We start from the raw sequence: 27748 nt of genomic DNA on the forward strand, positions 1-27748 counted from the left end.
TGATCATCAGAAAGTTACACAAATTGTACTTCAGTCCTCAAGTCCACAACCTGTCCTAAACTAAGAGGTCATGTTACAATTACTATTATGATTAATCATGTTTGTAAGTTCAGTTTTTATAATTGTCTTGGTACTGAGTTAGATACTGATGATCAATTCAAAGCATGTTCTGAGATAACAAGGGGAAGCGATAGTCGAGTGGTATGGCTAGACTTTAATCCAGAAACTCAGCTAACGTTCTGGAGACCCGACTGCAACTCCCGTCATGGCAGATGGCAGAATTTGAATTCAACAAAAAGAAAAATATCTGGAATTAAGAATCTACTGATGACCATAAAACCATTGTCAATTGTCAGAAAGACCCATCTGGTTCACAGATGTCCTTTAGGGAAGGAAATCTACTGTCCTTACGTGATCTGGCCTACATGTGACTCCAAAGCCATAGGGATGGGCCAGTGATGCCAATGTCCCTCAAATGAATAAAGAAAAGACAAGTGCAAATAAATACAATTAGATGCTGAAATATTGAGGCTACTGTATATTTGGAAAAGGTGCATCTTCTACATCTGTACAATTTGAAATGCTTTTTATATTAAATAATCCTTTCAAATTGATATAAGAGGTACACTGATTTCAAAATATGCAAACAATAGTTCAAAAGCCTCTTAACCCAAAATACTAGATCAGCAAAGGGGAGTTTAATTTCAAAGTAAGAGTTTGGATTTTGCAGTCACTAATGAAGGAATGACACAACTGCCCTGTCACAGGCTTTTGACCAGCAAGCTATCACGCTTAGAGATCCTGTTCAGCACAGAGCCCTCTGCAGGGGATCTGTGGCATGTGCAAGCAGGACAAGCAACAGCATGCCTCATCAACCAATCAAATTGAAGAACGCTTACCAAGCCATGCTGAGTTTAAACCAGGAAGTTGAATTAGAATATTTAATTCTTTGCAAAATCATTTACAGAAAGCAAAATAAAGAACAATAAAGAAAGTTGGGAGTCAGAGAACAAAAGAGGAAACAAGAATCAAACAAAAAGTAAAAATAAAGCGATTTAATTTTAAAATCTCCAACAATAATTAGAAGTGGCACAGTGATTAGCACTGATGCCTCACAGCTCTAGGGACCTGGGTTCAATTCTGCCCATGGGCGATTGAGCTGGCCGACAGGAGGCTGACAGATCAGGACTAGCGCGCATGTGCAGAGGCCCAGAACTGCCAGACGCCAGTATGAATAAGCCCCACTCCCCCGAGCTTTTAATAAGATTCATGATTGTGACCTCTGTATTGCACAGCCCGTGGTGATTTGGGTTTAAAGTTGCATTGAAAAAACAGTCAGGATACAGACCAGTTTTCTCGCCAATTCAGCATTTTTGGGAGAATTGCTCCTGTAGTTTTAGTTCAGTTGAAAACAGATACCAGAACAATCTGGACATGAAAAGGGGCAGTGAGCAAGTCTGAAACTAAAGAAGAAGGTTCCAAAAACCAGGGAGAGACAGGAAAAAAATCCCAAGATGACAGCTATGTCATGAACAGGATGGGTTTCAGAAAAATATCCTGTTTCGTGAAGTTAATCATGAGGAATAGGGGAAGGCTCTAAAGTTAAAATGATGAAGCTGTAGAAAGCAGATTTAAAGCAAAATGGGCCTGTGAGAAGCCAGGGTTCCAAGGAGACAACTGAAGGTCTGTAACTTTTTACTATGGGCCTATTTTACTATGGGTGGCACAGCAGCACAGTGGTTAGCACTGCTGCCTCACAGCGCCAGAGACTCAGGTTCGATTCCTGGCTTGGGTCACTGTCTGTGCAGACTCTGCACATTCTCCTCGTGTCTGCATGGGTTTCCTCCAGGTACTCTGTTTTCCTCCCACAATCCAAAAGACATGCTGGTCAGGTGCATTGGCCATGCTAAATTCTCCTTTAGTGTACCCGAACAGGCACTGGTGTGTGGCAACTAGAGGATTTTCACAATAACTTCATTGCAATGTTAATGTAAGCCTACTTGTGACTAATAAACTTTACACTTAATATTGTAATTTCCTATTGTCAATTGTAGGAAAATGCTAAAAAAGAAACTCAAGCATAATGTTCCTGGTAAGGAACAAAGTATGAATTTATTTCGTGCGCTTTATTCCCGTCAATAATTAGAGATGCTTCCCCATCATATGTGAGTCACCAGAGAAAGATGCAGTGATCCGACAGCTGATAAAATTAAATCAGATTACATTTCAATAAATTCCCAATTATTTTAACAGATCGATGTTTTACAATTTACAGTGATAGAATGTGAAGGAATAGCCAACATCTTTCTAACATGTTAAACATGCCTTGATGTTAATCTTTTAAAATCATAAAATAAAATGCATTAATCCCAAAGTGAACATATGCCTCCAATTCCAAAAATTGTTGCCACATCCCTGAGTACAGCAGCATGTGTGTGAAGGTTCAGCTGGCAGCAGCTACACTTGAAAGGTTGCTCCAATGATTGGAATGTAGTTAAATTGTCCTCTTCTTTTCTCTGACTCTCTCCACCTCTCGCATCAGACGCAGGCAGAGTTCATCCTGCCAAGGCAAGGCGACACACTGCACAGCTATTGGGAGACCGACAGTTCCTGATACAGCCTGGAATGCAGGAGAGGGGAAAAAAAATACAAAATAAGATCAAGTGCATATGAAATGATAAGTCCTTGTGGAAATGAATTATCACCTTCCATTGATTACACGGTTAATATTTTATTGATTACGAAAGGACAATCAATTCTCACAGAGTAATGCTAGTCCATGAAGGCAAAACCAAATGTAAGCATAAATCATACAGCCTTAGCTTCCCCATTCATTCTCACATTGGTTTAGAGCAATTCAACTTTTTACATATGAATAGATGCAGGATAATCTTTCTCCAGCTTCATTATGAGAAAGTTAAGTGGTCTATGTGCCCACTATTTTTTATTTATTAGTCACAAGTAGGCTTACATTAACACTGCAATGAAGTTACTGTGAAAATCGCCCCATTATAGCACCTGTTTGGGTACACTAAAAGAGAATTTAGCATGGCCAATCCATCTAACCTGCACATCTTTGGATTGTGGGAGGAAATTAGAGCTCCCGAAGGAAACCCACACAGACACCAGGAGAACATGCAGACTCCACACAGACAGTGACCCAAGCTGAGAATAGAACCTGGGTCCCTGGTGCTGTGAGGCAGCAGTGCTAACCACTGTACCATCACGCCACCCTTGCTCATTCCAGTTCAGAAACAGTATAAATTAAGATCCTGTTCCATTCATAAATTTTTGCATTGAGCATTCCAAAGTCTGGTATGCAATTGCCTTCCTGTCCCAACTCAGATGGGCATTGCTGTACAATGTGTTACCATCCTTTTTTGTCAGAAGTGACATTCCCCTCCACCCCACAAGAGAAAATCAATGACTACCCCCATCCTTCTTTTTCCAGAATAATCTTTCAAATTCCCACCCAGTCAACATTATGTCTTTCATTTGAGGCTGCAATTCAGGCCCAAGTCATCCTTTCGGGGAACCAGACCAAAAATGTAACAGAAAACTCAGGTTTCCTGCAATTCTGCAGAAATGCATGCCTTGTTTCTATCCCTGAGTTGTAAGCATGTGGGAACATCACTTTAACCCAATACCTTGGCTCAAGATAGAAACTGGAATCAAAAATAGAATCCAGTTTAAAAGTTTATTGAGAATATGCTGATGGAAGGTTGCAGTACATAAACTAGCAAGTAATTTTATTGAGGAGGAATACAGGTCAGAAGTGAAAAGGATGCTCCCGCCAACTGTGTCAACTTATCTGATTTTCATTTATGTGGAATCCCAGCTGCAGAAGGTTCCAGATTTTGTGCCAATATTGTGACAATTAAAGAGTTCAGACTTGCTTCAGGCCACACTGGCAGTAGAAGAGTGTTTTAGTCATCAGGTAGCTCTTTGTGATCAAGTTTCTAGAGTGGGACTCGAACCTTCACCTTTTGGCTCAGACGAGTGTGTGACCAACTTAGCAACTGCTAATGCCCAACCACAAGACAGGATAGCTCACAACAAAAAGTCAGTACTGAAAACTCAAACAAATGTTGTTGCTATGACAGGTTTGTGGATGGGCACAGCTCCAGTAGGTGTCAATCTCCTGCTCATGGGGAACACACAGGAATATTCAGAGCGCAGAGCAGAGCACTTCACATGAACGCATGACTGAGGCTTTCGTTGTGGATTAAGTGGGTTTCTATCCCTGAGTTGTAAGCACATGGGAATATCACTTTAGGTCCATACATTGGCTCAAGCTAGAAACTGGCACCAAAAATCTAACTATTTCACTTTTAGAATCCCTACAGTACAGAAGGAGGCCATTCGGCACATTGAGTCTATACCGATCAGAATCCCACCCAGGCCCTATTCCCACAACCCCACACATTTATTCTGCTAATCCCCCTGAGACTAAGGGGCAATTTACCATGGCCAATCAACCTAACCCGCACATCTTTGGACTGTGGGAGGAAACCGGAACATCTGGAGGAAACCCACACAGACACAGGGAGAATGTGCAAACTCCACACAGACAGTGACCCGAGGCCAGAATTGAACCTTAGGACCCTGGCACTGTGAGGCAGCAGTGCTAACCACTGTGCATGTTTAAAAGTTTATCAAGGACACGCTGATGGAAGTTTGTACTACAAAAACTAGCAGGATGTGACTTCCAAATCTCAGGGAGAGGAAACATAAAGATGAGGCATCTTGGACAGATATTTTCTACTTTCAGGATATGAAATGAGGCTCGCATTGCAGAGATTTTGGAATCAAGGCTTGCTTTGTCTGATCAGGTGCACTAACCTCTTTGAAAGTCCTGTCCCAGAGATCGTTACTGTGACCTACGTATCCCTTCAGCTCCTCCTCGTCCTTCTCTGTCACTGTACTAACTGGCACAGCACCAGCCGGGAAATCTAACAGATTGAAAATCATCTGGTAACAGGCTAAGGCTGTGGGGACAAAAATAGAACAGCATCATTATCCAGAATATTCTTAATTAGCCTCAAGGTGAACGTCACAAGGTGTTAGGAGTTGCTAAGATAGTGAGATGGCAAGGTCAAGGTGGTAGCTGCGAATACGAGTGAAAGGGTTTACATCGAGCTAACGTGGAGGAAAAGATTAAGGGAGTATTATAGGGCAGGGCACTAAAGAGGGAAAAGTTAATGAATTGAGATGGAAGTTGAAATGGCCTGAGAGGATAAGTCTGTTCATCACAGAGGCTGAGGGGAGATAGCAGTGAGGATACACATTAAGAGTCTACCGATAACCATAAAAACACTGTCGATCGTTGGAAAAACCCATCTGGTTCACTAATGTCTTTTAGGGAAAGAAATCAGCTGGTCCGGCCTACATTTGACTCCAGAATCACATCAATCTGGTTGAATCTCAACAGCCCTCTAAGGGCAACTAAAGATGGGCAATAAATGCTGACCAGCCAGTGACACCCATGTCCCATGAATGAATTTTTTAAAAAACCCCGTGAGCAAATTATCATACGACAATGCTGTGTTATGGTGATCATGAAGGACATGATGTGGAGATGCCGGTGTTGGACCAGGGTAAACACATTAAGAAGTCTCACAACACCAGGTTAAAGTCCAACAGGTTTATTTGTAGCAAATGCCACTAGCTTTCGGAACTGGCTGCCGGCTCCAAGTGAAGAGGATCTCCAAGAAGATCGTGCATATCGACACAGACATCAAGTTTCTACAAAGTTGCAAGAAAGCAGACAAGGATCAGAACTCCCGCCCACTTGACAAAGGAACAGCCAGTTCAGAAAGCTAGTGGTGTTTGTTACAAATAAACCTGTTGGACTTTAACCTGGTGTTGTGAGACTTCTGACCATGAAGGACACAGAGGATTGTCAATAGACCTCCCTGTGACCTTCATGGAGTGTGTACTCCCTTACTGAGCGAGCAGGGCTTGTTCAATGGGAAGTGAGCAGCAAGGGGTTAAAACCCATTGCTTCAACCTGAATGGTATCCTGTAAGTCCCCAATACTGAGCTGCACGATGTATGCTGGGGAAGTGGCTCTTTTTTGTGTTATCATTAAAGGGTTTTTGTGATAGAAAACTGGCCTTGGCATAATTATGACAATGTGGTTGTAAAAATAAGCAGCCTTGACAATGTAAAAAAGTTTTGGTTTTAAAGCTCACAGTTGAACAACATGCCAAGTTGTACACTGTATGGTTCAGCCTGAGAAAGTGACAAAAGGCAAAATGGTATTAGTGACAATAGAGTCAAGTATGTTTCATTACAGAGAGCCAAAAGAAGATTTGAAGCATCACCAGCACTTTGGAACAGGAACTATAGTTAATATAGTTACGCAATCTAGTGAAAGGTGCTCTGTTTCATCATGACACCAATAATGGCACTTCTTAATAAATATGATTCATAGTTTCCACTCTGAGATATACATGGTCGGGAGGAGTGTTATTTGTCCACATGTCAGAAAGCTCCAAAAGCTTTGGGGAATTTTGTACTATGTTGAATGAGATCATCAGCAGCATAATGGCTTCATTGTTCATCCCAGGATACTATCTCCCTAATTACTTTGTGTATTATAGGAGTTTAGAAGAATAAGGGGGGTTGTCATTGAAACTTGCAGAATATTGAAAGACCTGGATAGAGTGGACATGAGGAAGATGTTTCCATTAGTAGGAGAGAATAGGATCTGAGATCACAGCCTCAGAATAAAGGGACAACCTTTTAGCATCAAGCTGAGGAGGAATTTCTTCAGCTAGAGGGTGGTGAATCTGTGGAATTCATTGCCACAGAAGGCTGTGGAGGCCAGGCCATTGTACGTATTTAAGACAGAGATAGATGGGTTCTTGATTAGTAAGGAGATCAAAGGTTACAGGGAAAAGGCAGGAGAATAGGGTTCAGTTCCTATATCTGAATATGTCTTAATGTGCTTTGGTAAATATGAAATGTGGAAGCTACACTTTAAACCAGGCTTGTTAAATCAGAACCTTGTCATCCTTTCATGTCCATTTGAATCACATAAACAAACCAAGTGTTCCTTTTCCAGTGATTCCATATTAAACCTCCATTGAAATTTTCAAAGGAAGGGTACAAATTTTCCAAGCCCCTCAGCTACTGATGCTACTCTCAGCTAACAATAGCTGAAAGAGTCTTTCATCTGATATTTGCTGTGTGACATGGCTTTCTGTAAAATGGTCATTGCTTTGTTTGACTAAAACAACACAGTGGCTGCACTCGGAAAAAGTGATTCAGAGAACTTTTAAGATGTTTCTGTTAGATGGCCCAATATTAATAACTACGTCAAGATTGATTCCAATCTTTTAGTTCACTAACAGTGCCTCTCAATCACTTCTGCAAAGCAGGTCTCAGTATTCAATACATAAACTACATAAACAGGAAACGTAAGTAAAAATTGGAGTTGCACTGGGTTGCATTATTAATGCCCAGCTGTCAATCTAACTCTGACAGCCCAAAGAGAGTTTTATGCATTGTTGCTTAACATGCATGTGCAAAATGCTACTCCAGGCTGTTCAATTTTAGATTGTATTACACCTTCTGAAAGTAATGAAGATTTTCATTCATAAGTGCCTGGAAGAACAAAGGATCTCCAAGGACATTTTAAAACTAGGTTTGAGACCTCAATAGAGCCTTATTCCTTACCAGGCTTCCAAATAATTTGGTTGTATGTATGGACCTTCACATGTGACTCTGGAAGCATAGGGCAAATTAATTGCCTTTACCATCTGAAAGACATGCTGATTAGGTGGATTGGCCATGCTAAATTCTCCCTCAGTGTACCCAAGCAGGCGCCGGACTGTGGCGACTAGGGGATTTTCACAGTGACTTCATTGCAGTGTTGATGTAATCCTACTTGTGACACTAATAAACTATAAACATGGACATTTAGTGATGAGATTTTGACCAGGATTTTCTGGCCGTTTACATCCCACTGCCACAGCGAGCGAGGATGGAGAACTTGGTGCTCAGTCCAGTCTCTGTCTGCTGCAGCGGGACCAGAAAATCCCTATGGTACGAACAGCCAGAAGATTCCGCCCTTTATCTTTGTACGTACCAGCCCAATATAAAATGTAAAATTATCATAGTTTCCCTGCAAAAATACATTATTCTGAATTGGTACGTACCTGTTAATTTTCCAGCATATCCAGAAGTGAAAGCTGGACCTACAGCTGGACAAAGTAAGACATCAAGGTTTGCGCTTTTCCACATGCTGATGTACTCCGCACAGTAAGCCTAGGCAGAACAAACAAAAACTTTGTTTCCTTAATGGTGACACTTTATTCGCACTTTCCGCTGTAGCATGCAGATAATCTGCCCTTTTAGACGAGCCTAACCAGTGATAAAGGCACAGACAAGTGCCCAATGCTGTGAAAATCAACTTATAGACCCTTCCAATGATGTCACATGTACTGCGGAGCAGGTTCACATCACAACCAGAAAGACTCGGTTGGCTCAGAAATTAATTCAGCCAGCAGTCTGTAAACAGCATTTTAATCCTTGTGCAATGTTAACCGGGCTGGTTAGAAGTTCCACTCAGCAGCAAACATGCTGATGTAGCAAGATTTGCTGACTAGATGCTGAATTTAAAGACACACTCACAAGCACTGAGATCAGAACAATCTGTGCCACTGTGAAGAGTGCATTTTAAAGTCAGCTTCCAATTTGTTTTCTTTTACTTTTCTCCTTCTTAACTTCCCTCGACAAACAATCACTGGTTATCATGCGTGGATAAACAGTGGGAAGGAAGAGGAGCCAACAGCCTGAAGAACAAAGACAAGCAGTAGCTAGGTCTGCTCCAAGACAGCGTTTGAGATGGAGTGGGGGTGAGGGGGGAGAGAGAGAAGGGGGCAAGGGGGGAGAGAGAAAGGGGCGAGGGGGGGGGAAAGAGAGAGAGAGAGAGAGAGAGAGGCGATGGGGGGGGGAAGAGAGAGAGAGAGAGAGAGGGGGCGATGGGGGGGGAGAGAGAGAGAGAGAGTGAGAGAGAGAGAGAGAGAGAGAAAGGGGGGTGATGGAGAGGGGGGGGTGGTGATGGAGAGAGAGAGAGAAAGGGGGGCGATGGAGAGAGAGAGAGAAAGGGGGGTGATGGAGAGGGGGGGGGTGATGGAGAGAGAGAGAGAATGGGGGGGCGATGATGGAGAGAGAGAGAGAAAGGGGGGCGATGGAGAGAGAGGCTTCACCCAGTCTGCAGGATTTTTAAGTGAAGACTTGCTTCTGAAATAAATTTGACCTATGCAGTCCAGGTATCATTCTGGTATACCTCGGCCAGACTCCCTCCTTGAAGCCAGCTCCACATGCATTCAGGCAAAACTCCTACAAAATCCACTTTGAAAGGCTGAACACTGGGTGGAATTTTCCCTTCCTGCCCGCCATGGGAATCGTAGCAGGCACTGACTATGCAAAGATCCACTGATGTTGGGCCAAGCGCCGAGCAACTTGGGTCTATGAGGCTACATTCCCTTCAAGTCCATAAGTCCAAATAGACCATTCAGTCCCTCGAGCCTGTTCCACCATCAACAGGATCATGGCTGATCCCAACATTCCTCAGGTCCACTTTCCTGCCTTTCCCCCATTAGCCTTGTTTCCCTTACTGATAAAGAATCTATTTCAGGCTTAAATATACATAAGGACTCTGCCCCCACGGCTCTCTGTGGTCAGGAGCTCCAAAGACTCACAACTCTCTGGGAGAAGAAATTCCTTCTAATCTCAGTCTTAAATTGGCACCCCTTCATTCTGAGACGATACCCTCTGGTCCTCGACACTCCCATCCTCTCAGCATTTACCCTGTTAAGCCCGTTAAGAATACAATGGCTGGGGTTCTCCCAGCTCGCTGTGCTGCTCGAATAGCACAGTAGGCCAGAAGACAAGAGCAGGGCGCCTTTAGTGGGACGCCCAGGTTCTTTCTCAGAGTAATTGGTGCAGAGCTGATTAGCATATTGAAATCTAAATTTCAATATGATTAGCAGGCTCGGACAGTATTCTCCAGGCCCACTGGTGTCTCCCCCCACCAGGAGAGGTTCCCACTAGCAAGATTTACAACTGCTCCCCATTAACAGACAACAGGCATTCTCACCCTGCTGGTGGGGAGAGAGACCATTGAGACACCACCCCCCCAAGAAGGTCGGGAGCAAGGGTGGGTGCCCCTTGGGTGGTGCCAGGCTGGCATTGCTAGCCTAGCACCTTTGCACTGCCCAGAGAGCACAGTGGCATTGCCCACAGGCACCAGGCAGTGACGAGAGGGTGGGGTTAGGGGGCATTCTGGCCACAGGGCCTACTGCGGGGAGTGATCAGTGGATGGGGAGGACTCACTGCCACTCTGTACTGGGATTGTTGGGAAAGGGAGAGAGAAGAGTGGTCATTGCAGATGGAGGAGGGGGAGCAGTGGTCACCCAAGGCCAGAATTCAACCCAGGTCCCTAAGGCTGTGAGGCAGCAATGCTAACCACTGTGTGCCACAGTGCCTTCCTTCATCTCATTAATATACACTCTGAACAGTTCTGGTCCCAGCACTGATCCCTGTGGAATCCCACTGGTTAGCGATCACCTTCCTGAAAAACAGTCCATTATCCTCACTTGCTGTTTCCTGCCCTTGAGTCGATTGTCTAGCCTTGCTAATATACTACCTCCAATACCATGGGGTCTTACTTTGACCTAACCTTCTATAAGGTACTTTTTCAAACACCTCCTAGAAGTCCAAATACAACTCATCTACCGGTTCCTCTTTATCCGCTCCGGTTGAGACTTCCTTGAAAAACTCTTACATTAGTCAGACACGACTTCCCTTTCATGAAGCCATGCTGACTCTTCTCAATTAGATTATGATTTACCAAATGTTCCGTTATTGCTTCCTGAATTGATTCCAACAATTTTTCCAGCAGTAGATGTTAAGCTAATTGGCCTATAGTTATCTGCTTTTTGCCTCCCTCCCTTTTGGAATAGGGTTGTCACACTGGCAATTTTTCAATCTTCTGGTACTTCCCCAGAATCTGACTTTTAGAAAGTTACAACCAATGCATTCACTATCTCTGAAGCTGCTTCTTTTAGGATCCTCGCATGTAAGTATAGGGCATTGGTGAGGCCGCAGCTGGAGTACTGTGTGCAGTTTTGGGTGCCGCACCTGCGCAAAGATATTTTGGCCTTGGAGGGAGTGCAGAGGAGGTTTACTAGGCTGATACCGGAGTTGAGGGGGTTGAACTATGAGGAGAGGCTGAATAAACTGGGCTTGGACTCGTTAGAGTTTAGAAGAATGAGGGGAGATCTCATTGAGACGTATAAGATAATGAATGGGATGGATAGGACAGAGGTGGAGAGACTCTTCCCGCTCAAAAAAGACAGTAGGACTAGGGGGCATAGCCTCAAGATAAAAGGGGGGCGGTTTAGAACGGAGTTGAGGAGGAACTTCTTCACTCAAAGGGTGGTGAATCTCTGGAATTCTCTGCCCGTTGAAGTGGTGGAGGCTGCCTCGCTAAATATTTTTAAGACGCGGGTTGATGGGTTTTTGATAAGAGAGGGGATTAAGGGCTATGGGGAGAGGGCGGGAAAGTGGAACTGAGCAGCGACAGATCAGCCATGATCTTATTGAATGGCGGGGCAGGCTCGAAGGGCTGGATGGCCTACTCCTGCTCCTATTTCTTATGTTCTTATATGTTCTTAAGTCATCAGGGCCAGGGGACTTAGCTGCCTTTAGCACCATTAGTTTGTCTAATACTATTTCTTTAGTAATGGCAATGATATTAATTCCTCCCATATTCTTTAATATTAATGGGATGTTCGAAGTATCTTCCACCACAAAGGCTGATGATAAATATCTGTTTAATTCCTCTGCTGTTTCCTTGTTCCCCATAACTATCTGCCCAGATTCATTTTTTAAGGGGTCTGTGTCCACGTTAGCCTCTCTCTTTCTTTTTGTATATATTTAAAGAGTGACGTTGCTTTAATGATGAGGGATAGCAGCAACACAGAACAAAAGAAAGGGAAGCAATTCCTGCATTCTGGGTCCTTGTGGAACTTTTCCTCAACTCAGATATGTTGTTGAGTGGCTGTCCGCCTTATGCAGGAGGCACAAAGGCATGAGGGGGGCAAAAACATGTTCAATTATGCATGATTTGTAGACAGCCTGCACTTCTTAAAAAGGAGGTTCATTTTGGCTGGAGGAGATTCTGGAAGTCATTCTAATCTACAGTTTGACCTGGGAAAGACATAGGAAGAGGGCCACACAACTGACAGTGAGCTCCAATACTTTCTGACGCTGCCTTGGAGGCCTTGGTGCATGAGGTGGAGAGAATGAGAAATGTCATCCCTGCACAGAGAGCCATGAGGCCCTCCAGATAAACCTTCAGAAAGCAGTGGGCCCAGATAGCCATTGCAGTCAATGCCAGCAATCTAGCCCCCCAGGACCTGAATGTAATACCACTTGATGTTTAATAATCTCACGGGAGTGGTCAAGGTAACTTCAGGTTTGATTTCCGGCTTGGGTCACCGTCTGTGTGGAGTCTGCACATTCTCCCCGTGTCTGCATGGGCTTTCCCCTGGTGCTCCAGTTTCCTTCCACAGTCCAAAAGACATGCTGGTTAGGTGCATTGGCCATGCTAAATTCTCCCTCACTGTACCCAAACAGGCGCCAGAGTGTGGTGACTAGGGGATTTTCACAGTAACTTCATTGCAGTGTTAATGTAAGCCGACTTGTAACACTAAAATAAACCAAAACTAAACAAATGCCATATCCTACCAATCACGTCACTAAACTCAAAAGCTGCACAAAGGATCATCCATATCACTCACCTACTAACAATCTCTATAGGCCATGACCTGTTTCACATATATAGCCTCATCTCATCCACATATCAATACTGTGAGTCTCACACCACCTGCACTGTTAGCTATTCAACCATGAAAACTGCTTCATCCAGCTGAATGCTGAGAGAGTGGAACCCCTTTCTATTTCAGAACATCCCAACTTTTGGGAGTTTGAGAGTGTGCTGAATTTGAGCCCCTACACCATTCAGAAACTGACAATTCTCACAAAACTGTCTGAGAAGAGAGAATGAAATAAAAGATAGCTGGCAAACTGAAGGATGCCACAAATCTCATCTATGTCAATCTGGAAGGAACCAGGTGCTATACACATTTGTGACCATGGTCACTGTCACAGCCCTTGACATAGTCATTTAATGCCAGGAGCAGCATTACTTAGTTTAAAGCAAGACTTGCACTCATGGGATGGCACAGTGACAGAGTGGATAGCACTGCTGCCTCTCAGTGCCAGGGACAAGGGTTCGATTCCAGGCTTGGGTCAGTGTCTGTGTGGAGTTTACACATTCTCCCCATGTTTGTGTGTGTTTTCTCTGGATGCTCCGTTTTCCTCCCACAGTCCAAAGGTGTGCGGGTTAGGTGGATTTACCATGCTAAATTGCCCCTTAATGTCAGCGGGACTAGCTAGAGTAATTTGCATGGGATTTTGCAGGGGAGGGCGAACAATCGGAAGTCATGGTGCACATTGGTACTAACAACATAAGCAAGAAGAGTTACAAGGTCCTGCAATGGGAGTTCAGGGGGTTAGGTAGTTAGTTAAAAAAGAGACCTCTAGGGTTGTAATCTCAGAATTACTTCCTGTGCCATGTGCCAGTGAGACGAGAAATAGGAAGATAATGCAACGAGACACATGGCTAAAGAGCTGGTGTACGAGGGAGGAATTCAGATATCTTGATCATTGGGATCTCTTCCGGGACAAGTGGGACCTGTACAAGAAGGATGGGTTACCCTTAAACTGGAGGGACACCAATATCCTGGCAGGTAGATTTGCTAGAGTCACTCGGGAGGGTTTAAACTGGTATGGCAGAGGGGTAGGAACCAGAACAGTAGGTCAGTAGGAGAAATAACTGAGGGAGAGCGCTAGACGAAGGCCTGTAAGATTAAGAGGAAGAACAGGCAAGGAGTAGCTGTTGAACACAGCAGGACTAGTGGTCTGAAGTGCATTTGTTTCAATGCAAGGCGTATAACAGGTAAGACAGATGAACTTAGAGCTTGGATTATACTTGGAACTATGATGTTGTTGCTATTACAGAGTCTTGGTTAAAAGAGGGACCGGATTGGCAGCTAAACATTCCAGGATTTAGAGGCTTCAGGCAGGATAGAGGGAGATGTAAAATGGGTGGAGGAGTTGCATTACTATTAAGGAGACTATCACAGCTGTACTGAGGGAAGACACCTCGGAGGATTCAGGCAGCAAGGCAATATGTGTAGGGTTCAGGAATAAGAAGGATGCAGTCACAACGCTGGGGGTTTATTATAGGCCTCCCAACAGCCAGCGGGAAATAGGGGAGCAGAGATGCAGACAGATTTTGGAAAGATGCAAAAACAACAGGATTGTTGTGGTGGGTGATTTTAACTTTTCCTATATTGACTTACTGCCAGGGCTTGGATGGGGCAGAATTTGTAAGGAGCGTCCAGGAGGGTTTCTTGAAACAGTGTGTAAATAGCCCAACTCAGGAAGGAGTCATATTAAACCTGGTATTGGGAAATGAGCCCAGCCAGGTGATCGAAGTTTCAGCAGGAGAGCATTTCAGCAACAGTGATCATAATTCCCTAAGTTTAAGGTGCTAGTGGATAAGGACAAGAGTGGTTCTCGGGCAAAGATGTTAAATTGGGAGAAGACTAACTACAACAACATGAGGCAGGATCTGGAGAGCGTAGATTGGGGGAGGCTGTTTGGGGGTAACTCAACATCCAACATGTGGGAGTCTTTCAAATGTCAGTTGATTGGAATTCAGGACCGGCATGTTCCTGTGAGGATGAAGGATCAGTGTGGCGAGTATTAGGAATCCTGGATAACGAGGGATATCGTGAGCCTTGTCAAAAAGAAAAAGGAGGCATTCGTAAGATCTAAAAGGCTTAGGACAGATGAAGCTCTTGAAGAATATAAAGAATGCAGGAAGGATCATAAGGAAGGAGTTAGGAGGGCTAAAAGGTGTCAAGAAAAGTCTTTGCGAAACAGGATTAAGGAAAATCTTAAAGCATTTTATATGTAAAAAAGCAAGTGGGTTGCCAGAGAAAGGGTTGGTCTACTGAAGGACAGTGGAGGGAATCTATGCATGGAATCAGAAGAAATGAGCAAGATATTAAATGAATACTTTGACTCAATATTCACCAAAGAGAAAGGGACTTGATGGATGAGGAGCCTAGGGTAGGGTGCGTAGATATTCTGGGTCATGGTGATATCAAGAAGGAGGTGGTTTTGGGCATCTTAAAAAACGTTAAAGTAGATAAGTCTCCAGGACCTAATGGGATCTACCCCAGAATACTGAGGGTGACAAGGCTGGGGCCTTTACAGGAATCTCTGTATTCTGTTTAGCTACAGATGAAGTTCCAGACGACTGGAGGACAGCCAACGTTGTTCTATTGTTTAAGAAGGGCAGCAGGGATAATCCAGGAAATTATAGGCCGGTGAGCCTTACATCAGTGGTAGGGAAATTGTTGGAACAGGACAGGGACAGGATTTACTCACATTTGGGAACAAGTGGACATATTAGTGAGAGTCATCATGGTTTTGTGAAGGGGAAGTCGTACCTCACTAACTTGATCAAAGTTTTCAAAAATGATAGATGAGGGAAAGGCAGTGGATGCTGTATACATGGACTTCAGTAAAGCCTTTGGCAAGGAACCACATGGTAGACTGGTATGAAAGGTGAAGTTATGCGGGATCAGAGGAGAGCTGGCAAGATGGATACAGAACTGTCTTGGCCATAGAAGACAGAGGGTAGGAGTAGAGGGGTGCTTTTCTGAATGGAAGGCAGTGACCAGCAGTGTTCCACAGGGATCAGTTCTTGGACCTTTGTTGTTTGTAGCATTTATAAATGATTTGGAGGAAAATGTAGCTGGTCTGATTAGTAAGTTTGCAGATGACACAAAAATTGGTGGAGTTTTTTTTAATTTTTATTCCAATCCAATCAAGTCAAAGTAAAGCCAATTCAGAGTCCCAACAAGTTGGGACATTCCTGATCCAAGCTGACAAGACAGGGCTCTCACCACTTGTCTTGGATTGATCTACATGATCCAAGCTGATTGGAGTAGGTGTAGCTCCTCCTCCAAGGCTTGATCTCATTTGCATCTTAGCCAAAAGGCCAAGATGCCGCTTTAAAAAATTACTTCAAAAGAAGCTGAAATGTAACCTAATGACTTCAACCAAGTGCAGCATGTTGATACTACACTTGATCTTAGCCAAAACACCAAGACTATAGAACCACCTGCTTGATCATGGTTTCACCCCTGCCAGGTAAGCTGGAGTGAATAGTGAAGAGGATTGTCAGGTCGGCTTAAGGTGTATAGGGAAAAGTTTAGAGAAGATGTGCAAGGCAAGTTCTTTTACACAGAGGGTGTTGAATGTTTGGAATGCACTGCCTGGGGAGGTGATGGGAGCAGGTACGATAGCAGCATTTAAGGCGCAAATAGACAAATACATCAATTGGATGGGAATGGAAGAATACAGACTAAGTGCATACAGTTTGAGTTTGGGCAGCTATCAGAATTGGTGCAGGCTGGGAGGGCCAAAGGGCTGTTTCTGTGCTGTACTTTTCTTTGTTCTAATGGGGATAGGGCCTGGGTGGGATCATGTTCGGTGCAGACTCAATGGGCTGAATGGCCTCCTTCTGCACTGTCAGATTCTATATCTTGGGAGGACGTACTGTCAACAGAACTGTTGGCCATTGAATAGTTGGCATCTCAATAGGCCTAACTGCAAGTTGATGCGTGCACCACCCCATACAATAGGAGATAGGTTGCAGGCGGGTAGGTTGTAACCAGGCCATATATTGCGTTTAACAAGCCCCCTCCCACTTCAAACTCATTGGCAGGAGCATGTGAAATCTAGCCCCATGTTACAGCGTGTGCACTAACAGACAGTCACCGATCTCCTTGGACTCCTCACTCATTCACATTTGAAATAGAAGCAAATCTGCTGCAAATGAACAGCAAATTCAGCAACATCCAAAAGATACAAATCTCACCTCGATTTCAACGTGCTTCTTCCACATTTCATCAACTGACCTAGAAGAACATAACAAGAAGACACAGAGAATCCAGGAAGGAAAAGGGCACAAGGAAAATAGAAGGAAGGTTTAGAGTAAAGATATTGATTGGAAGTCTGGAATGCTCTAATATTACCAAAAATACACCAATGTTAAAATAAAAGCATCAAAATTTAATTGTGAACCATTCAATATACTCAGAATCAAAATGTTCAACATTATAATTTTGTCTTTAACAATTATATATCTCACAATGAGTTTCTTTAATTTAGTATGACAGAGGAACTAATAATCTACGGGCAAGCATCAGGCACAGAGTACTATGCTTGCAATGTCAGAGCACCTGATTTAAATTATTTGCAAGACCTGGGCATCACTGGTTGTCCAGCATTTATTACCCATCCCTGGTTGCCCAAGAGTAATTGAGAGTCAACCACGTTGCTTCAGCTCTTGAGTCACATGTAGACCAGACCAGGTAAGGACAGCAGATTTCCTTTCTTCAAGGACATTAGAGAACCAGATGAATTTTTCCGACAATGGTCTCATGGTCATCAGTTGATTCTTAATTCCAGATATTTATTTGAATTCAAATTCCACCATTTGCTGAGGCAGGATTCCAACCTGAATCCCCAGAACATTAGCTGAGTTCCTGGATAATACCACTAGGCCATCGCTTCCCCTTGCCATCGTCCCAAAGGATCATGGACATTTCCCTCCATTAGAGAATGACAATTTTGGCAACTTTTGGCTTGAAGAGTGTTGCTCCACAAGGGTGGGGGCAAGGCTGGAACGCTGGGCCTCCCATGAAATTACATAGCCAGTTTGGGGACAGATGTATGGAGTATTGATGTCATTCTGCATCTAGCTGTCTAGCCAACTGTAATAACCGACCCGCCAGACGTGCAGGGCCTCGCTCGCCCCAAGTTTGGAAAATCCCACCCGAGGCTACTGGACCTTTTCGTGGTCCTTTCCCTGATTCCAGTGGCAGACAGGATAGGAAAATTCAGCCTGTGATATACAATGCACATAAATCTGGAGCAATTCCACAAAGTGCTAATAGTTTCTAGAAAGTTTCCTGAAGAATTATCACCACACTCAAAAGATAACTTATTGGATGGGTTCAGACAGAATACAAGATCAAAATAAGGAATGAATGAAAGTGTTCAAAGTCTTACCCCTTTGCACACAGGTTCTTGAAGCACCCTGCAATCCTAGGACTCTAAAACAAATAAAAGATTATAGATACTATGCAAAAAGTGCTGACTGAAACTAAACAATAACTGTTGAGATATATTTCACTACAATATAACAGTTGACTATTTAAACAGCATCCTGAGTGGAGTCAAGTGATTGACTAAGTGTTGGAATGGGAATGTGAGGTAAACAGGTGTGTAGTAGATACAGTAGATTAAAAGGGTCATAGAAATGCTGATTATTAATATATACATGTAAATGTTGTCTCACATCCCTCAAGTAAATGCAGATTACACATAATTCAAGTTTCCCCAAACTGGGGAACAGTTCAAAGATATGCGGGTTAGGTTGATTACTAGCAGGGTAAACATGTGGCGTTACAAAGATAGGGCCTGGGTGGGGTTGTCGTCGGTGCAGGCTCAATGGGCCGAATGGCCTCCTTCTGCACTGTAGGGATTCTATGAACAAAGAACAAAGAAAATTACAGCACAGGAACAGGCCCTTCGGCCCTCCAAGCCTGGACCGACCATGCCGCCTGACTTAACTAAAACCCTCTACCCTGCCTGGGACCATATCCCTTTATTCCCATCCTATTCATGTACTTGTCAAGACGCCTCTTAAAAGTCACTTCCATATCCGCTTCCACTACCTCCCTGGCAACAAGTTCCAGGCACTCACTCTGTGTAAAAAATCTGCCTCGTACATCAACTTTAAACCTATGCCCCCAAGTAATGGACTCTTCCAACCTGGGAAAAAGCTTCTGACTATCCACTCTGTCCATGCCTCTCATAATCTTGTAGACTGCTATCAGGTCTCCCCTCAACCTCCGTTGCTCCAGTGAAAACAAACCAAGTTTCTCCAGCCTCTCCTCATAGTTAATGCCCTCCATACCAGGCAATATCCTGGTAAAATTTTTCTACACCCTCTCCAAAACCTCCATATCTTCTGGTAGCGTGGTGACCAGAATTGAATACTATATTCCAAGGGCAGCCTAAGATTCTATAAAGCTGCAACATAACCTGCCAATTTTTAAACTCAATACCCCAGCCAATGAAGGCAAGCATGCCATATGCCTTCTTGACTATCTTCTCCACCTGCATTGCCAAGTTCGGTGACTTGTGTACCTGTACACCCAGATCCCTTTGCTTATCAATACTCTTAAGGTTTCTGCCATTTGCTGTATATTTCCTATCTGTATTAGACCTTCCAAAATGCATTACCTCACATTTGTCCGGATTAAACTCCATCTGCCATCTCTCTGCCCAAGTCTCCAACTGATCTATATCCTGCTCTATCCTCTGATGGTCTTCATCACTATCAGCAAATCCACCAACCTTTGTGTTGTCCGCAAACTTACTAATCAATCCAGTTACATTTTCTCCAAATCATTTATATATATTACAAACAGCAAAGTTCCCAGCACTAATCCCTGAGGAACACCACTTGTCACAACTCTCCATTCAGAAACACACCCTTCACTGCTACCCTTCCTTCTTTGACTGAGCCAGTTTTGTATCCAGCTTGCCAGCTCACCTCTGACCCTAAGCAACTTCACCTTCTGCACCATTCTGCCATGAGGGACCTTGTCAAAGGCCTTACTGAAGTCCATACAGACAACATCCACTGCCCTACCCTCAATCACCTTTGTCACTTCCTTGAAAAACTTCGATCAAGTTCATGAGACATGACCTCCCCTTCCCAAAACCATGTTGCCTCTCACGAATACGTCCACTTATTTCCAAGTGGCAATAAAGCCTGTCTCGAAGATTCCTCTCCAATAATTTCATTACCACTGATGTAAGGCTCACCGGCCTGTAATTACCTGGATTATTCTTGCTACCCTTCTTAAACAAAGGAAAAACATTGGCTATTCTCCAATCCTCTGGGACCTCCCCTGTAGCCAGTGAGGATAGAAAGGTTCTCTCAAAGCCCCAGCAATTTCCACCCTTGCCTCTCTCAGTTAACTGGGGTATATTCCATCAGGCCCTGGGGACTTGTCTACCCTAATGTTTCTCAAGTGCCCCAGTACCTCCTTTTTTATTTCAACATGACTCAAACTATCTACACATCCTTTCCCAGACTCATCATCCACCAAGTCCTTCTCTTTGGTGAATATTGACGCAAAGTACTCATTTAATACCTCACCCATTTCCTCTGGTTCCATGCCTAGATTCCCTCCCTTGTCCTTGAGTGGGCCAACCCTCTCCCTGGCTACCGTATTGCTCTTTATATATGTATAAAAAGCCTTTGAATTTTCCTTAATGCTACTGGCCAATGCTTTTTCATGACCCCTTTTAGACCTTCTTACTCCTTGCTTAAGTTTCTTTCTACTTTCCTTATATTCCACATTTGTTTTGTGTGTTCTCAGCCTCCTAGCTTTGATAAATGCTTCCTTTTTCTCTTTGACTAAGCTCACAATATCTCTTGTTATCCAAGTTCCCAAAACTTGCCATACTTTTCCTCATCATGGGACCCTACAGTGCAGAAAGAGGCCCTTCGGCCCATCGTCGGCACTGAACACAATCCCACCCAGGAACGACCCCCATATCCCTACATACTATAGCCACTAATCCCTCTAACCTACGCATCCTTGGATACCAAGGGGCAATTTCTCAACACAGCCAATCAACCTGAGGTAGAGAGATTCTTCCCGCTTAGAAAGGATAGCGGAACTAGAGGGCACAGCCTCAAAATAAGGTGGGGGGGGGGGTTCAGTTTAGAACAGAGTTGAGGAGGAACTTCTTCACTCAAAGGGTGGTGAATCTCTGGAATTCTCTGCCCATTGAAGTGGTGGAGGCTACCTCGTTGAATATATTTAAGTCACTAGTGGATAGATTTCTGATAGACAAGGGAATTAAGGATTATGGGGAGAAAGCGGGAAAGTGGAACTGATCCGCTTCAGATTAGCCATGATCTTATTGAATGGCGGGGCAGGCTCAAAGGGCTAGATGGCCTACTCCTGCTCCTATTTCTTATGTTAACCTAACCCTCATGTCTTTGGACTGTGGGAGGAAACTGGAGTACCTGGAGGAAACCCACGCAGACACGAGGAGAATGTGCAAACTCCACACAGACAGTGACCTGAGCCAGGAATCGAACCCAGGACCCTGGAGCTCTGAAGTAGCAGTGCTAACCACTGTGCTACCATGCCGCCCTTACAGGAATGTGTCGGTCCTGAATCCCTATCAACTTAAACTTGAAAGCCTCCCACATGCTAGATGTTGATTTGCCCTCAAACATCTGCCCCCAATCTACATTCTTCAGTTCCAGCCTGGTATTGTTGTAATTAGTCTTCCCCCAATTTAGCACCTTAACTTGAGGACTACACTCCAGTATGGCCCCTTCTCTAGTTGGACTATCTACATCCTGTTTCAGGAAGCCCTCCTGAACGTTCCTTACAAACTCTGCCCCATCCACGCCCCTAGCACTAAGTGAGTCCTAGTCAATATAGGGGAGGTTAAAATCTCCTACCACAACAACCCTGTTACTTTTACACCTTGCCAAAATCTGCCTATATATCTGTTCCTCAATCTCCCGCTAGCAGTTGGGTGGCCTATTGTAAACTCCCGACATTGTGACCACAACTTTCCTATTCCTGAGTTCTATCCATATTGCCTCGCCGTGTGAACCCTCTGAGGTTTCCTCCCAGAGTACAGTTGTGATATTTTCCTTAACCAGTAGTGCAACTCCCCCACATCCCCCTCTATCCCACCTGGAACATCTGTATCCTGGAATGTTAAGCTGCCAATCCTGTCCTTCCCTTAACCAAGGCTCTGTAATGGCAACAACATCACAGTTCCGAGTACTGATCCAAGCTCTAAGCCTTACCTGTTACACTTCTCGCATTGAAACAAATCCACCACACCCTCTCTGATCAGCAATCTCACTCTGCCTGCTGTTTCTCCCAGTCTTACTGGCCCTACTCCCTGGTTCCCCTTCAGCTAATTCATCTTTGCTTTGGTTCCCACTCCCCTGCCAAACTAGTTTTAATCCTCCCATGTGACACTAGCAAACCTCCCGGCCTGAATATTTGTGCCCTTCCAGTTTAGATGCAAACCGTCCTTCTTGTACAGGTCCCGGAAGAGACCCCAATAGTCCAGATATCTGAAACCTTCCCTCCTACACCAGCTGTTTAGCCACATGTTGAGCTGCACTATCTTCCTATTCCTAGCCTCACTAGCACGTGGCACAGGGAGTAATCCTGAGATTACAGCCCTACAGGCCCTGCTTTTTAGCTTTCTATGATTCCATGGTCCCACTATGTCGTGATGCCACAAATCAGGAAGTTGCCAAAAGTGAGTCAGCTGCAACAGATTTTCTGACAACTTGTCATTTTAAACGATTCACAGTAACTTATGCATCCAGTGCCTGTGAGCGTGATTGGCATTCAGAAAGCGGCAAGTCAGAAAATTGATAAATAGCTTTCATAAGTATGGAGTGATCACGTTGCAACGATCTTAGTGATTTTTGTAGCCGAGCTGATGAGTGGGTAGTGGGGAAGAAGGGAGGGTAATTAAAGAATGTATCATGAATGAAAACGTGAGGATAACAACTTCACCATTTACTGAAAGCAATGCCAAGCTGCCAAAAAGACACAGCTGACAATAGCACCACCAGCTGGTTAGCTAAAGAACTACAGCAACCACATTGAACGGAGCTAATTTCCTCGTACTGCCCACCACAGGTATCATAGCGGGCAAGGGGTGAACCATGGGAAGATCCGTTGATCTCAGGCGGGATTTTCCAGTTTCGGGGAAAACGCAACCAGAAAGTCCTGCCCTATGTGTCAAATTGCATTGTTATTACAGACTAATTTCAAATCCAGAAAGCCCATTTTATTTCACTAACAGAGTCATAGAGTCATATGGATTACAACATGGAAACAGGCCCTTCGATCCAACTTGTCCATGCCACCCCTTTTTTTAACCACTAAGTTAGACCCAATTGCCCGTGTCTGGCCCAAGTCCCTTTACACCCATCTCACCCATGTAACTGTCTAAACGCTTTTCAAAAAACAAAATTGTACCCACCTCTACTACTACCTCTGGCAGCTTGCTCCAGACACTGCCCAGCCTGTGTGTGAAAAAATTGCCCCTCTGGATCCTTTTGTATCACTCCCCTCTCGCCTTAGACTTATGCCCTCTAGTTTCAGACTTCCCGACCTTTGGGAAAAGATATTGTCTATCTAGATGATCTATGCCCCTCATTATTTTACTGACCTCTATAAGATCACCTCAAAGCCTTCACCAGAGGGATCCCGCAGATCCCCCTATTCCACCATCCAAATGTTTCTTAACATTTTCCAGGATTCGGCTTCCCATTCTCCTTCAGAAAGCTTATTTCACAAGTGGATCACCCTTTGAAGAACTTCCTGACATCAATTCTGCATTTTCCTTTTACTACCTTGAACTAGAGTCATCTCACCTTACTCTCAGTTTAGTTCCAAGTCATATGGCACATTCACTTCTTTTCCATCCCGCAAGTACCCCAGTAGAGGATTACCTTTCAAATGCCTCTCCTGCTGGGCTAAGAGAAAGCCTGCAACACTCCGTTCTTCCCTCAGAACTCAGTCCGTTGACAGTAGGGAGCAATCACATGGATTGTCTCCCAACTGCTCGTTTGGTGGCCCTAAGCGGATACTGGCCCAATCAAAGCTGCTAGCCGTTTGCTCAGGGCCTTGTAGTTCAAAATTCAGATGGAAACAAACTCATTGGAAACATTTGCAACAGAGTTTGGAAAATGTTCATATGTATGGAAAGTGGGGAGGGGGCAGGGTGGAGTCTATGCCTTTGCCTCAAGGTTGAGTTACTGTGATGTCTCAATTCTTCGCCCTGATGTACTGAGAATTAACGTAAGGTTTTAATACTAAAGGGGGAGCTAATCATACAAAAAAAAAGCCAGTCTTCCACAAGGGATACATAACATTTAACACACACTTAAGTTTATTTATTAGTCTCACAAGTAGGCTTACATTAACACTGCAATGAAGTTACTGTGATAATCACCTAGGCACCACCTTCCGACACTTGTTCGGGTACACTAAGGGAGAATTTACCATGGCTAATGCATCTAACCAGCACATCTTTTGGACTGTGGAGGAAACTGGAGCACCCTGAGGAAACCCACGCAGACACGGAGAGAATGTGCAGACTCTGCACAAACAGTGACCCAAGTGGGGAATCAAACCCGTGTCCCTGGTGCTATGAGGCAGCAGTGCTAACCACTGCGCCGCTGTTCTGCCCAACTGGTTTGGCTGTACAACAAACAGAATCTCTAGCACTTTGTGATAATCCAGCAGAAGAAATTCTTTAGTTGTAGGCAGCAAAATGAAACAAACTTACCCCGACTTACAAATCAAAGAAAAAGGTTTGATAAAAAAAATCATTATTCCAACACTTACGGCCTCACCCTGGGCCATTCCAAACTCTCACAAACCCCAGCAGCTTTATTTATACTGAGTCAACTGGTCAGCCGAGCACCACATCATTTTGTCATTGCTTACATGCTGTAAGCATCAGCTGTCCCTTACATCACGCTACAATTGGTCACTACAACAGATTCAATGTTATCATTGGTTACATTTTTAACACTTTGTTCTGCAAGGATTCAGCTGTGAGCGTGGAGGATTATCCAAAATTTTAATGAAGGAATTAATTTAATCTAAATGAAGGTTAGTACTTCTATCACCATTGGCTTGTCAAGAAAGGTGATGGGATTTGGGTGGAATGGGGGGAATGAGTGGAAATACCTGCAAGATTCTGATTAACAAGAGTTCAACTTAAACAGGTTGATAGCTTCGCTATCTTGAGGCACTCATCACAGAACAGTCTACCAAAGAAAACTGGGCTATACTTAACAAGGGTCAGGCATTATGAACTCATTTAAAAGATCATGATGTGGTCACAGCATCTCAATTTCAATGTAAATTCACCTTCTTAACCCCATGTTTGGCCGGTGACAATGTATAGCTGTATAAGCTGGACCAACAAGAAGAGTCACGAAGCTTGAAGAAGAACATTCAAAATGATAGGACTCGGACAGTGTGTACGCCATGGTTAAGTTTATAAGTTTATTTATTAACGTCACAAATAGGGTTATATTAACACTGCAATGAAGTTACTGTGAAAATTCCTTAGTTGTCACACTCCGGTACCTGTTCAGGTACAGTGAATGAGAATTTAGTATGGCCAATGCATCTAACCAGCATGTCTTTTGGACTGTGGGAGGATACCGGAGCACCCGGAAGAAACCCACGCAGACACAGGGAGAACATGCAAACCCCGCACAGACAGTGACCCAAGCCCAGAATTGAACCCGGGTCCCAGGCACTGTGAGGCAGCAGTGCTAATTGATGGATAACCAAGAGAATAAATGAGTGAGTGCTTGGGAAAGCTGATGTTCACAGGAATGCATCTGAGGCAATTATATCAAGGAAGCTTACATGTTTTGGACACATGACGGAAACAGGATGCAAAAAGGGAAGGAGTGTATTGGTTTTCTAAGGCAAAAGACCTAGAAAAACATGCACAAGGAAGACCCAAGGTGGCAAGGATGGAAAATATCAGAACATGGACAGGCAGCGGAGAATGACTGCTCATACTGCAGCCGACACTCAAAACAAAGACAGATGAAAGACAAACACTTGAATAACAGAAATCCGACAGTAAGGCACTGTGTTCATTCCAAGTATTTGCAATGTGTAATTTAAATTTTTTTTGCAAAAATCTATTTTTATATTTACTTATGCACTTATAACACGGGATTGTTTTTGAACAGCTCACATTTTGGGGAATGTTTTACTTACAAAATATTTCAGGAAAAAGCAGAGGACTTTCTTCAGAAATTTAGGCATATTTTGTATAACAAACAAATCAATCAAAGTCGGGTCAAATATGTCTCCTTTTCTAGAAAATACAAAGTAAGATAAGAATCAAATTCCAGTTTGTGCGTGGACATGTCAAAACACACAATATTAATGGGAAAGGTCAGACGAACAAAGCTTTCTGCCTATCTGGAGCTCGCGGATCAGAGTGTGTCTTGTAAATCGTTCTTTTATTATACATGGACAAAAAACAACCAATGAACACAAACAAAAATAATACTAACAACTGCAACTTTCATATGCTCTTTAATAAAGAAAACAGAGAAAGAACTGCCACCCATTAGGGCAGCTACTGGCACAATTTTGGATAATTTTTACGAGGCCGAACCACTGACCAAATTCTTTATATTTGAACTAATTTAGGCTTTGACCCCTGCAGCTTTACATTTCTCACATAACCCGTCATTGCGTATTATTTCTGATACTAAGGTCGCGTGATGATCAGTTGCCCACTAAGACTTCTTAACTATTAGGAAACTATGAACAGACTGCACCAGACAACAGCCAAGGTAGTGGATAACATATAATCCTTAAAACCTGAAGGTAATTGCCAATAAATCTGAATGTTTCAAATTGAAAAGAAATTTCCTACAATGCTTTCATTAAAGTGAGACTTACAATCTTCGCTTCAGGGTAACGCCTTCATCAGCCCCCAATGCCTGGAAAATTAACTCACAAAATGCATATTCAGTTCTTAGAGGTGTGAAGGGAACCAGCTGAAAAGAAACAATAAAAGTGAACTGTTAGCGTATGGGTGACCAATGATAACTGAGAGTAACAACAATCAGGCCAGAAGTAGCTCTCAACATTCGCACCAAGACACATGATGTAATATTCCAGTTGAAGTATGTACTTAGAATTGTTGGTCCCATTTATTATCACAACTTAGGAAATAAAGATCGATGAATACAGATCTTATATTAGGAACAGTCATAGAATCCCTGCAGTGCAGAAGGAGGCCATTCGGCCTATCAAGCCTGCACCGATAACAATGTCTGCAATTCTGGGGACTGTATGACAACAATCCCACCCAGGCCCTAACCCCATAACCCCATGTTTTCACCCTGTCAATCCCTCGACATTAAGTGACAATTTAGCATGGCCAATGTACCTAACCTGCATATCTTTGGACTGTGGGAGGAAAACGGAGCACCTGGAGGAAACCCATGCAGACAGACACCATCCAGACTCCACAGACAGTGACCCAAGGCCGGAATTGAACCCAGGTCCCTGGCACTGTGAGGCAGCAGCGCTAACCACTGTGCCACCCTGCCCACCCTTGCACCGCCTGTGAAAATGAACTAATCTTCACTCAACGTCCTAGTCTTGTGTAGACTGGATTAACATGGTTCTTCCAACACAAATTGAATCTGTTCCCCATTCCCCTTCTGTTTCTCTTCCAGTCAGACATGATTAGGGTATGATTTCACCCTGTACAGTAGGTGAAGGATTTAATCCCACCACAAACGCAAGACTATCAAATCTTCATGGTTTAAAAATTTGGAAAACATTTTAAAACTTCAAGAGTCAGCACAGTTTATCCAGGCTGCCCCCTCCTCTCAATTTTAGGTCAGACTTATTGATCTGCATTTCACTCCCCTCAACTTCACCCG

The 27748-nt window shown here is 43.7% G+C and overlaps 1 protein-coding gene across 1 annotated transcript in view; it reads right to left on the reverse strand.

The window, feature by feature from the left end:
* Positions 1 to 555: 555 nt before the first annotated feature.
* Positions 556 to 27748, reverse strand: part of faah (fatty acid amide hydrolase) — a 67189-nt gene continuing 39996 nt past the window's right edge. The window contains exons 9-15 of the mRNA XM_080195336.1: positions 26754 to 26851; positions 26058 to 26157; positions 18235 to 18278; positions 17039 to 17078; positions 8166 to 8274; positions 4843 to 4988; positions 556 to 2620 (exon numbers count right to left, since the gene is read on the reverse strand). Coding sequence (XP_080051462.1) covers positions 2495 to 2620; positions 4843 to 4988; positions 8166 to 8274; positions 17039 to 17078; positions 18235 to 18278; positions 26058 to 26157; positions 26754 to 26851 — 663 coding nt within the window. The 3' untranslated portion in view covers positions 556 to 2494. The remainder of the gene's footprint in view (positions 2621 to 4842; positions 4989 to 8165; positions 8275 to 17038; positions 17079 to 18234; positions 18279 to 26057; positions 26158 to 26753; positions 26852 to 27748) is intronic.

This window comes from Carcharhinus amblyrhynchos, chromosome 9 (genome assembly GCF_965287045.1).
Source record: "Carcharhinus amblyrhynchos chromosome 9, sCarAmb.v2.hapA, whole genome shotgun sequence".
Classification (NCBI taxonomy): Eukaryota; Metazoa; Chordata; class Chondrichthyes; order Carcharhiniformes; family Carcharhinidae; genus Carcharhinus; species Carcharhinus amblyrhynchos.